Genomic DNA, 12,231 nt, shown 5'->3' on the forward strand with positions numbered 1-12,231 from the left:
CAGTAAATTAATAATCCTAATTTTGCAGATATATAGTATGTCAAGAAATACGATTTCCAATCTTTACTTAATTATTGGAATTCTAATAATTATTGGAATTCTAATTCTTTCATTCAAAAACTACCTCTCATCCATATTGAAGCATGCCAATTTGAAATAACAAAACTCATTGAAAAAAAATCAAAATAACAAAACCAAAGCATTCCAAATCCAACAGATGACAAGAAGCCAAAGTGGAATACCTTATCCCAATAATCTGAACTCGGAAAGCTAGAAACTTTAGATACCATGCTGCTGAAGCTGGATCAAGAACTCGTTTGGTTTTTCTTTGAAACCAAAACCCAAGGCTGAGACTTGATAAATGATGGGGGTATCACTATCACCTTATCAGTAAACAAAACAAAGCAGATAAAAAATGATAGTGGTTTGAGAAGTTGAGTTTAGGTAGGTAAATAGGAAGAGGGTAGAAGACCGCAAGCCGCCCCCGTCCACACACTTCTCCGATTTGTCCCCCTTCTTTTCCCTCCTTCCCCTTTGGCCGAGACCTCTCCCCTCCTCTTCTTTTCTTTTTTTCCCCTTTTCGATTTTCTGTTCCTAATCTTTTTTCCACCTCCAATTGGTCCCTTTCCCCTTCTAATTAATCGGTCCCTTAACCCAAATATATGTTTGGGCCATTTTCCACAAGTGGAAGTTAAATAATTCCTACTATTTATAGTTTCACAATTTCAAACGTCCGTAACTATACCGTTATAATTCGGACTCACAAACGGCTTTCGCCTATGCGCTCGTGGCTTCAAGACCTATTTGAAAACGTTACTTGTGACCTCGAAAGGTCAACGAAGTTAAAGACTAATTATTAAAGTTCAAACCCAAAACTATACGATTCAATTCCCAAAATTAACAGAATTAAAATTAACTAATAAAAATAACGTAATCGTGAAATACGGATTTAAATAACGAGATACGTAATGAATAGTGAAATTCCGGGGTTGGGATTTCACACATCTAGAAAGTGTTCTGCCGTTTAGAAAGTGTTTTTGGGCTGAGAGTAGGTTGATTTCCATCGGCTGTCACTTCCCTTGTAAGCACATAGCCTTTGCATTAATGCCAAGAGCCATCATATTGTCTTGAGATTAATGGTTGGGCTTGCTGTTGGGCCTCGGGCAAGTCTTCTCACTTTAGATCTTTTGGGCTTTGCTTCCTTTACATCCAAAGTTCAAATATTAACCCAAACAGTGCCCCCTTTAATCATTGTTGAGTCTGCGGCCCAAGATGCTAATAATGATTAAATAGCTGCCGCACACCCTCACTCAGGACTTGCACCACTTTAAACAACCATTTATTAGCTAAACCCTTACACTACCCTATGAATTCTAACCGTCAATTAACCATTTATATAAACCCCCTCTCTTGGCTAAATACCTTAGCCACTTCGAATCTTCCAACTTCTCAGAACTTACTAAGCCTTCACAATTTCCAGAAATTTTCCTTTCCTTTACTCTCTTATTCTTCTACTCCCTCTTCGAATTCTCTTAGATGGTGCCAAAAACTATTCCCGCTTAATCTCCCTGTGAAACTGTTGAGGGAATCTCTACCATGTGTTGCTTGCTCAACGGTCTTCATCGCCTTCAAACTGGTTTGCACACCGACTTTTCCCTAAGAAGGGAGGAGTGCATTACTTGGGGCTAAGGCCATTGGGCAGGGTTGTAAATATTACCCATGACTGGTCATTGGCTTCCACATTATCCTCATAAAAGCGTACTGCATCTAGCTTCTGTTTCAGGACTTCTATAGCATTGAGGAGTGAATTGATGAGTAGCCAAGCAGTTTTAATTACACCAGTAGATTTCACTTGCTAATATCCTCAAGCCCAGACTTCCCTAGAGTTTCTGCTCTCTTGATGACTTCATCATCATAGGTGTATGCTTTGGGATCAACTACCATGACTTTGTAGGCCAAAAACCTCGGTCGAGTTTGTGGACGACGACTCTGAAGATTTGAAGAAGTCAAGACAGCAAATGGAAGTTGGATATGCTAGAACATATTTAGCTAATAGTAACATTGCTTAGAAGGAGTCGAGTGAAATGTAGACCCATCATTCTAGGATAGCTGCCCTAGTCAAAGATGTAAAACTATTGAGCTAATTCTAATGTAATTTTCAACATTTACTGAAATGAAAATGACTTCTTCAATTCACTTTGGCTTGCATTCTTTTCTTGAGACCTAAATATGATGAGCATAAAACTTACTTTAGATTTCATGTAAAACTCATACTTCTTCTATGTAGCAATCCCTAACATCCCACAAGGTTGGGTGATATTTTTTTAAGAACTTAGCGTTGATTAGATACTTCTGTAAGTCTCCCTCCACATTTGCTAAGTAATATCCACCCTTGTCCAATACTTGGTTAACAATGAAAGGACCCTCCTAAGTTAGGCTCCACTTCCCAAAGCCTCTAATTTGAACTCCCAAAGGCAAAATTGCTTTCCAAACCAATTCTCCTTTCTTGAAGGTCTTTAATTTCACCTTATTGTTATATGCACGAACAACAACTCTTTTCCCCTCTTGAATTTTGTCCAGAGCTTCAATTCGGGCTATCTCTAGGTTTTCAAGTCCTTGACACATAGCCTGAATATATTCTTCACTGTGTAGCCCGAACTAGTTCTGAATCCTAATATAATTCACATTGATCTCTATGGGGAGTACATCGTCTTGCCCGAAGGTTAGAGCAGAAGGAGTAGTTCCAGTTGCTGCCCTCTTGGAAGTTATATAAGCCCTCAAAGTATCTCCTAACTTCTTATGCCATCTTTCTGAACTTTTGGCCACCATTCTTTTGATAATGTTCACCAGGACCTTGTTATTAGTTTCTGCTTGGCCGTTTGACTGGGGAGAGTAAGGACTAAACTGAACCATCTTTATTTAAACTTACTTGCAAACTCCTCTACTTCTTTTGAAATAAAAAATGGCCCATAGTTTGTGACAATTGTCTCGAGAACTCCAAATATGTGTAAGATCTTGGTTTCAATGAACTTCTTGATTGCAGTTGAAGTGATAGTCTTCACAGCTGAGGCTTCTACCCATTTGGTGAAATAATTTGTTGCCACGATTATGAACATGTGTCCTTTGCTAGAGACTGGGTAAATTAGCCCGATGAAATCCATTGCCTATCCTCCAAAAGGGCCATGATTTGACTACGGGGTTCAAGGGTATTGAGGGCACATGCGCAATCCATGTCTTTGGCATTCTTCACACCCTCGGGTGTAAGCTTTGCAGTCTTTCTCCATCTCGAGCCAGAAATAGCCATATCTTCTAAGCAACCATCTTATCTTAGTTCTAGCCTGGTGTGCTCCACAGATTCCTTCATGTACTTCGGCCATTATCCTCATTGATTCTTCCTGGCCTAAGCACTTCAGCAACAGTCCATCTGGAGTCTTCCTTAGCATAGATTTATCCCACATGACATATTTAGTTGTTTGTTGTCTATTTTTCTTACTTGTGGGGAAGGATGGATCCTTCAAATACTGAATAATAGGTGTCCTCCAATCTTTCATCTCCATTTCTTCAGTCATTATATCTAGTCTGAATCCTCTTTCAAAGATAGAAGGAGGATTTTTTTTTTGTGAACTTCTATATCCCCTTCAAACTTCCTTTCTTGGATCTGTGCTCTAGAAGCTAATTGTGCCATTTCATGGGCAATTGCATTTGATTCTCTAGGGATGTAGTTTACTAATATTTCAGTGCCCCAATAACTTAACAATTGAGTGGTCGCTAAGTAATAACTAGCCATGGTGATGTGTCTGCACTTGTATTCTTCATTTAACTGATTAATCACCAATTCTGAATCACCAAACACCTCAACTTCAGTTGCCCCCAACTCTATTAGGATTTCCAAGCCAATTATCAATGCCTCATACTCTGTCCGATTGTTGGTAGTCTCCTGATAATCTAGGAGGAATAAGTAACAGTGTTGAACCCCGTTGAATAATAGCCATCCCAGCTTCAGCAGCATTTTGGGTACAAGATCCATCAAAATACAACTCCATGGAGTGATCTAAAGGCTGGATATCCTCTTTACCTTCTGCTGAACCCATTCTTCCCTGCCCGACAGGGCCTTGCTTGGTGGAATCCAAAGGTTAGCCACCTCCAGAGTTCCAGGGATGTTGATAAGCTCATCTTCTGCCTCTTGATGCTCGACTAAGAAAAAAAAAAGCCTAAAGGGATGACTTGTTAAAACATACGGGACCATTTGTTGTAAAACCCTTGATAGTTTTCTTTCTTCAGTTTTTACAGCTTCTCTGGACGCAAAGGAAGGAACGAGGGGAGAGAGGAAAAAGAAGTGAACGGAAAAGAAAGGGAAAGTAATGGCGAGGAATTTAGGGGTTTTGGTACGGCAGTTGCTCCCTAATTCTAATCGTGTCAAAAATCACACCATGGAAACCCTAATCCTAGCACCATCTTCGCAACCCAAACCATTCTCCAATTGCTTCAACTCCCCAAACCCTCGTTTCCTGCATTCAGGTTCAGGTTCAGCTACTACTCCCTCTTTCTCTGCTACTTTCTGTTTTCTTTTATTTATATTTTGTACAACGAGATTCGGATCTAAGGGCTCGGAAATACCAAGTGGCTCCTACTTTCTGTTTCTATATTCGCAATTTTTATTGTTTTATTTCTTATTTCCAGGTCGCTCAAGAATTTGCAGCCTTTACTCAGAGGCCCGATATCGTCAAGTAATGTTTGAACTTGAAGGTCAGTATCTCTACGGTTTTAATTGATTAATTTTGATGCAACTTGTATATAGTTTCATCAAGTTTTTCCCCTATTCATTGACAATTTGACATAAATATTTCGTTTAGATGTCCTATTGGAATCTAAACCGTCAGTAATTTTTTTCTTCTCGGCACCCTCCTCCGCATTCTGTAAGTTCCAAAGAATTTACCCCCTTTTTTTTTAATCAATCAAAGTTAAATACAGCCCCCTTCAAATTAATCATTGTGTAGTAATTATTCTTTGTGCAGGCGCCCTGGTTTCTCCAGTCCTTCAAGATTTGATCGTACGATTTCCACACGTAAAAGCGTACAAGATTGACGCTTCTAAGGTGCGCGATATTGCAATCTGGTCTTCCGTTAACTTGGATTATTGTTTTTTAATCCTTTAAAACGTTCGAGACCTTATTGTTTAGTGTTGGAATCCCTCTTCTAAGATTAAGATTTGAAAAACTGAACAGCAGTCTGTTATGAAATCTTGTTATCTTCTTATGGGTCTTAAGATTAAAAGAAATCACTAAATTACTCTCATTATTTCTGTTTTAAAATGGTTTCTTTTATATCTTTGCCTGCACCATCGTTTTCTCCGTACCTAACTCTCTCCCACCTATCCCAAAGCTCCACCGTAGACACCTCTACTCATCACTATGTGCTTCTAAAGTACCTATATCATTGCGTGCCTTTTTTGTCGTTTCTTGTGTAAATTTGACCGGGTTATTATTCTTTCCAAAAATAAAAAATTAAAAAAATGACTCTGTTGTTGGTGGAATCTGATGCTTTTGATTTTAATTGGCATCCATGAATGATGGCCTTTGCTGAGAGAAAAATTGGGCATGACCTGCCACTGGAAACAGTGGAGTGATATTTTCTGATGTGTAGTGGTTATTGGTGTTGCTATTTGATTAATGCATATGTCGAGCCATAGCCTGTTGATTAGATGTGACTTGTATAGAGGTATAGCCATTTAATAAATGTTTGCACATAGGTTGATTTGGTTGATATTTATATGTGGATGAATTTCTGGATCATTTTCCCAAGAAATATGCTTGAAATCAAAGACTTGAATTTGTTTATATCGCTTATCTCAATGTGCAAAATGAGCTTAAGAATGTCAATTGGACGTAATCCCAGCTTAAGTTTTTGGACTTGGATCTAAAAACCCCTAAAAAATCTCAGTTTAAACCTTTACCTCATTCATCTTTATAAATTATCTGTCCTCATTAATTGAAATAAACCCGGAGACCAATGTTGTCATTGACCATGGTCACGTATCTATATTTGCATTTACATTCACTAATCTTCATTTGTTTGATGGGTGTGCTTAGCTGATCACTGTGTTCTTGCTTAAGGATAACTTATTTTCTCTACCTGATGAAACAAATGTATTTACATTAGCTATGCATCAATACTTGGTCATGTAACAATTTTTTCAAATACGCTAATTATTATCTGACGTGCAGCTGCTTAGCAGTTACGATATTATTTCTTGTTATGCCCCAAAAATGACAGTCGTGACATTGTTTATTCTACCTACAGGAAGACTCTGACTATGCAATTCGGACGCTCGATGTCCGTGCTGTGGTAAGTTCCTGTTGTTAGAATACGATATTTATAAAAAAATGGTTTGTATATTTACCATACGTGTCAACTAAGAGTTGTTGGTCTAGTGGCCAGGCCCCCGGTTTTGCTCCCAAGTGGTTTGGGGTCCGACTCTCTCCCAAGGTACCCACCGAGCAAAATGCTAGAGTTTCTTGCTCCCCAAATGTTGTGGGGTAAAGCGGAGGATCTTAGTGAATAGTTGGTCGTTTTATCCCTGTATTCATCTCAAAAGGGAAAATTTAATTTCTTGATCATGTGTAAAAAAATTCTGCAGCCAGCTGTGGCCTTCATCAAAGATGGGGAATGGGTGTCGAACTGTGTTGGTGCTAATATTGCACAATTGAAGTATACTTTTGAAGCTCTCTACGGGTAAATCTCCTCTCAACCGTGGTACTTTAAATTTGTGATCGTATATATGTGGGTGGTTTATAGATGATTTTGTTTTTAATTTTAGCATGTTTTTCCTATTTTTTACAGTCTATTTAGGAAAGTGGTTTACCAAATTATCAGTTATTTGCTAACTCTGTATGTTTGAATTTTCTGATCTAGTGAACATCCCATTGAAAGGCCACCATACCTCGATAGGATTCATGTCTAATATATGGTCCGCGTCAGCGTAGTAAGATGGTGATGACAACACGACTCGAAACAAGGCGATATTTGGGGACCTACCAGTCCTTTCGTTTTTCCTCTTACACACTCTTATTCAATTCTAAGTTTTTGTTCAAATTTCTAAGTTTTTAAAGAATATATATGAGCTACAAGTCCTTTGTGTGTGTGGTTTGGAGTCTAAATAAGGGAACTGATTCTCATACCTCTTTTTCCTCGTCCACACTCTTGGTCATTTCTAAGAGATTTATACAATCAAAATCAGAGGGGAGAAAAGTGGTGTGTGGGATTCACTCCCCTAAATAATTACATTATGTATCAACATCATATGGATGAATTTGTTGTGTGAGGTGTCCTTATGTTTGGCTGGTAAAAATGATTGTAGAATGCACCATGTCATACCTTTGTCCTTTCAATATCATCTCAACTCTCAAGAATGATTGTATAATGCACCATGTCATACTTAGGTAATACACGTATACAACTAATAAACTTAATGAGATTATGTAAGGTATTTCTAAAATCATTAGACCAACAAGACATCAGGATCATAGATATGATAAACCAAATTAACATGATAAATAAATAAATAAACTTATCTGTCGAGGAGGAAGAAGAAAAAGCCTTGACTACTAGGGTTTCGAAAGGTGTCTTCTAAGCAAGGACAACCTGTATATTGTGAAAAGTCTCCCGCTAATCCCTCTTATTGCTGATTAGTGGGGATTTTTCAACTCATAGGATAACATTAGAGTCCTAATTGATATTGATTTCTTGTCGAACCAAATAAGGCCTCTTGATTAGTTGTATGGAATAAGGATTCCAAATTTTAATTAAAACGAGATTTTATCATTTTTTTTCAACACCAATTAACTCGTTGACCAAGTTAATTGATTGCTAAGAAATCTGTAAATCATATTCATTGATACTCACAATCTTACGGCTCCATATCTGCTGTCCCGTATTTCATGTCTCATTTGTGTCTCATGTTTAATTTTATGACAACTGTCTCTTACTTTACACCCACATCTAACCACATCTAACAACACTGTTAAGTTAACTTAACAAAAACACTGTCACCTTTTTATAAAATTCTTTAAAAATAAAAATATTAAAGAAAGCTACTCTGGAGACCCACCCCAAGACTTTTCATCTCTCTTTCTCTCTCACCTGGGAATTCTTGTGTTGGACTGTGATTATTCAAACGACGGTTCCGATGAGGGGTGCTGTCAAGCACAAATTCTCCAAAAAAATCAAAGAACTGCATACCATTGCTATCATGATTGATCAAATCTGAAAAAAAGAAACGAAAAAAATCAGAGCTTCGATCATAATAAGTTACATGGATGGACATATAATTACATGTCCGTGATGTGGATGGTTCCCACGTTGACACGTGTGGCAAACTCCATCTCACATCCACGTGGGGAATGAACAGAAACTTGATCAACATTGTTAAAGTGGCGCTAATACGAAATTAGGGTAGGCCTGCAAAGTCGAGAGAAGGAGGATAATGGAGGTATTTGTTGATTTGTCCTTAAACTTAAATTTTAGCCGATATTTTTTTTGAACATTTTTAATTAGTTAATTTTTCTTTTGAACTTTAATTTTAGCAAATTATCCTATTAAACTTTAATAAATAGCCAATTCCCCCTAGCGTTAGATTTTGAAAACTTTCATTCAATTTTTCATCCTTTTTGCCCTCATGCAGTTGTCATGTATTGTTTCCATGATCAAGATTGATGAAAAATTAGATGAAAATTTTTAAAATCTAAAGCCAAGGGGGGAAATTAACTATTTATAAAAGTTTAAGAGAGTTATGTCTGGTTTGGTACTGAGGGAAATTAACTATCTGTCATCTCACAATTTAAGGTCAATTCTCTTGACAACATTATCGTATTTGTACCAACCCTCTAATAAGAGTAAGGCCCACCAACAAAGGTGGATCTCATTTTTGTTAAAAATATTGTATGAAAAATGACATACTGAGTAAAATAACCATTAGCAAGTTTATAATTCTTTTGAGTGCCAAATTTCATTACGCCATACCATCCAAATCCGTTAACAGATCTGCCATAACTGAACTATGAAGTTTTGTTCTCCCCATCTCATAATCAACAACCTATTTCTCATCTTCATAAACTTTTGTCGTAGTTTTTGCGATAGTCGATCCGCTTCCAATTGTGACAATATCTTCAGATTCCTCCCAACTAGTACACCAGATGAGAAAATCCAAAAAATAAGGCATGCCGTGCTATATAACGCATACATCAAATTCAAACGTTGTGCGTGTGTCTATGTGTGTGTTGTAAACAAGGGGTATCCCCATTTACTATTACAGAAAAGGGATCAGGGGTGGCTCAACCACTCACTTTGAAGGATCCAATTCATACATCATCCTCATAAAAATCAACTAAATCCGAAATCATTTAGTCATCTAATAATAAAACAAATAAACGAACACAGTGATTTTGCAAAAACGCTAAAATGTTCCTGAGAGCACGAGTAAACAAAATACATCCTCATGCTTGTGTGTGTGTGTAATTAAAAAGCTTGCGCCGAATAATAATAATCACATTTGAAGAACTGTCTTCAACTAAAAAATACCTATTGGGGGCACCAACTGATGACCACATTCACAAATACAAAAGGTACACACATGTTTAGTAGTAACTAGAAGAGAATTATTCAACCAATAAGAAAAACAAGAGAATTACCCGTAGTGATATGCCAATGTATCTCTCAAGCCAACGACGTCAGCACCAACCACTTCATCTACCATTTCCCCACGTTCATAGAAAAAAAACATTGGCTGCATCCACAAAATGTAATTTCGGATATTTAGATGAAAGCAAGCCCAAATTATATTCAACCAGATTGAACAAATGAATTAGCTCTTCCAAACAAGGAATTATACCTATTTTGAAAACAAAATAAACGCAAAAGTGCTAGACTGGAAGGTGGAGCAAAATGGACACTGAAATTGAAAACCGATAAAAGGATAATACCACTTACCAAAGTTGTGAAATGAAATGGGCCTATTGTACGTCCAATGTAATCCTATACAAGGAATGGAACAACGCTTAAGTGGGTCTACTATCTTTCATCCATAGCAACAAGTAATGTCATAATTCTATAAACAGCTGCAGTCGGACCGTCATTAAAGTCTACTGGCTTTGTAACATAACAAGATATAAAATCATAATTCTATAAGGGTGCGTTTGTTGCACCGGACTATCTCGGACTGGACTATGTTCAGGGACTAAGCTGGACTGGCTTAGACTAGACTAAGCTGGACTAACTTAGTGAAGCGTTTGGTGCAGTGTCGGATTAAGAAGCAGGATAATGAAAATAGTATTGTCACCAGTTTGGTGTTTGCTCGGACTGAGACTAAATTATTATTCTAATTTAATTTCTTTTTATTTAAAGATATTATCAAAATTAATAATATTAGATAAGAGTATGACTCAATAAAAAATAAAAACAAAACCAAATTTCTTGCCAACGAAAGAAACATACATGATTCAAGAGTAGTATTGCTCCAAACATCAATATAACAAAGGTGTTTTCCTAACAATTGACGGGTTTTAGAATGCTTTTCTTAATTATTCAACTTTGGTTTGATTGCATTCAATCCCAAGACCACAATGATGTGTGAGGTGCAATGGCAAATGGATAGCCGAGCCTTGATCATTGCTACATTTGGATTTGAGCACGTAAATTGCTTGCTCCAACTAGTTTGAAGATAACCAATAACAATATGCAAAAGGAAGAGATCATGAATATACCTCGAGCAAAATACACAACGTTTGGAGCAAAGGATTGTCAAAAGTGAAGCAACAAGTTTTAGTTGAGGGAATGTAAATTTAAATGTTATGATACAGACAAAATTTTGCTATTCTAACTAATTTACTGACTAGACTAAAACACAAGCTTGTTTAGGCTACACGAATACGATCGTACTCCTGCACTACAGCTCCTCTGAGTCGACTCCTTACATGAACATACAGTTACAACAACAACAACAACAACAACAACAACAACAACAACAACAAAGCCTTTTTCCACTAAGTGGGGTCGGCTATATGAATCCTAGAACGCCATTGCGCTCGGTTTTGTGTCATGTCCTCCGTTAGATCCAAGTACTCTAAGTCTTTTCTTAGAGTCTCTTCCAAAGTTTTCCTAGGTCTTCCTCTACCCCTTCGGCCGTGAACCTCTGTCCCGTAGTCACATCTTCGAACCGGAGCGTCAGTCGGCCTTCTTTGCACATGTCCAAATCACCGAAGCTGATTTTCTCTCATCTTTCCTACAATTTCGGCTACTCCTACTTTACCTCGGATATCCTCATTCCCAATCTTATCCTTTCTCGTGTGCCCACACATCCCACGAAGCATCCTCATCTCCGCTACACCCATTTTGTGTACGTGTTGATGCTTCACCTGTTGGAAATGTGCCCTAAAACCAATCATATGATGATACTTTACGGACATTTCAAATGTTAAACTAATCTAGTTTAACATATAAAGGGCAAAGATTATTGTTTGAGCCGTCTCATATAAATGTTATATGCTTAAACGATAAAGTCCAAGGAATATGTGATTGGGAGAATGCAATCTAATGAAGTTAGATTAATGAGACCATTCTTTCGTAGACACATCCTAAATGTTCCTGATCATAGGATTACCAATTGGGCATTGACAGTCCGTTAAGATCAGTACGTACTGTGTCTTCTCTCAGGGAGAGTGACTAGTCTCGAGTCATTGGTGTGTGTGACATCAAGACAAGTACGTAGGTGCTCAATAAGAGAATGAGTTCACTGAACGTGATCAACGAAGAGTTCTTATATTCCATGTCACATGAGAACTCATGGTTGGGATAATGCAAAGTAGTCCTTTGACCTGAGGCATCACAGTTGTCTTGTGGTTAAGTCCTTAATCTTTGATTATGTCTAATTCACCCCCTAGGGGTGTCACGGCATCGTTGGGGTTAAGCCACTTAGCTATGGAGACAAGTAAATGCGCAACAAGGGATCTCTAACCTTCAAACAGTTGAGGGAGAATACTCTATGATATGATTTGGAATCTCTGGCCAGAGTGTGAATGAGATTGGGGAATGCGTTCCAAATCACATTCAAGGAAATCATATAAGCAAATGAATCACATTGGATAGTAGACATGAATAAATAAACTATCATACCAAACAATGTGGTCAAGAGTATTAGATTAGAGAAGGACCGTATTGCATTTGTAATCCCGAACTGAAT

General features: G+C 37.6%; 2 protein-coding genes across 19 annotated transcripts in view; one reads left to right on the forward strand and one right to left on the reverse strand.

Moving 5' to 3' along the window:
• LOC126603827 (thioredoxin O1, mitochondrial-like) overlaps positions 1–12,231 on the reverse strand; it is a 90,953-nt gene that overhangs the window by 59,130 nt on the left and 19,592 nt on the right. For 2 of the 7 annotated variants that reach the window (XM_050270803.1, XM_050270800.1), the window contains 3 exons: positions 9,984–10,028; positions 9,686–9,780; positions 8,976–9,178 (listed from right to left, as the gene is read on the reverse strand). The exons of 4 other annotated variants lie outside the window; for them this stretch is intronic. In XM_050270803.1, the coding sequence (XP_050126760.1) occupies positions 9,091–9,178; positions 9,686–9,780; positions 9,984–10,028 (228 nt within the window). In that variant the 3' untranslated portion in view covers positions 8,976–9,090. Of the gene's footprint in view, positions 1–8,975; positions 9,179–9,685; positions 9,781–9,983; positions 10,029–12,231 lie in introns of those variants that run through there. One more of the 7 variants, XM_050270801.1, reaches the window with a different exon arrangement.
• LOC126603829 (thioredoxin O2, mitochondrial-like) lies at positions 3,835–7,314 on the forward strand. Of its 12 annotated transcripts, none has more exons than XM_050270807.1 (9): positions 3,835–4,132; positions 4,282–4,518; positions 4,681–4,746; positions 4,854–4,916; positions 4,998–5,095; positions 6,300–6,344; positions 6,438–6,485; positions 6,637–6,731; positions 6,912–7,314. In XM_050270807.1, the coding sequence occupies exons 2-9, from the start codon at positions 4,362–4,364 to the stop codon at positions 6,958–6,960; spliced, it is 621 nt and encodes a 206-aa protein (XP_050126764.1). In that variant the 5' UTR covers positions 3,835–4,132; positions 4,282–4,361; the 3' UTR covers positions 6,961–7,314. The 12 variants fall into 12 exon arrangements, with proteins under 12 accessions (XP_050126764.1, XP_050126771.1, XP_050126766.1 ...); XM_050270809.1 differs by having other exon boundaries at positions 3,842–4,132; positions 5,016–5,095; XM_050270812.1 differs by having other exon boundaries at positions 3,849–4,132; positions 4,282–4,524; positions 6,431–6,485.

The sequence above is a fragment of the Malus sylvestris genome, chromosome 15 (genome assembly GCF_916048215.2).
Source record: "Malus sylvestris chromosome 15, drMalSylv7.2, whole genome shotgun sequence".
Lineage (NCBI taxonomy): Eukaryota > Viridiplantae > Streptophyta > Magnoliopsida > Rosales > Rosaceae > Malus > Malus sylvestris.

What these genes read in the sequence shown, in the direction of transcription:
- LOC126603829 (XM_050270806.1), top strand. Translation starts at nt 4,362, where the DNA reads ATGGCGAGGAATTTAGGGGTTTTGGTACGGCAGTTGCTCCCTAATTCT. An exon ending in TTTCCTGCATTCAGGTTCAG is followed by an intron (nt 4,525 to 4,680) that starts GTTCAGCTACTA and finishes TCTTATTTCCAG; the next exon opens with GTCGCTCAAGAATTTGCAGC. An exon ending in CGCTCGATGTCCGTGCTGTG is followed by an intron (nt 6,345 to 6,437) that starts GTAAGTTCCTGT and finishes TCTAGTGGCCAG; the next exon opens with GCCCCCGGTTTTGCTCCCAA.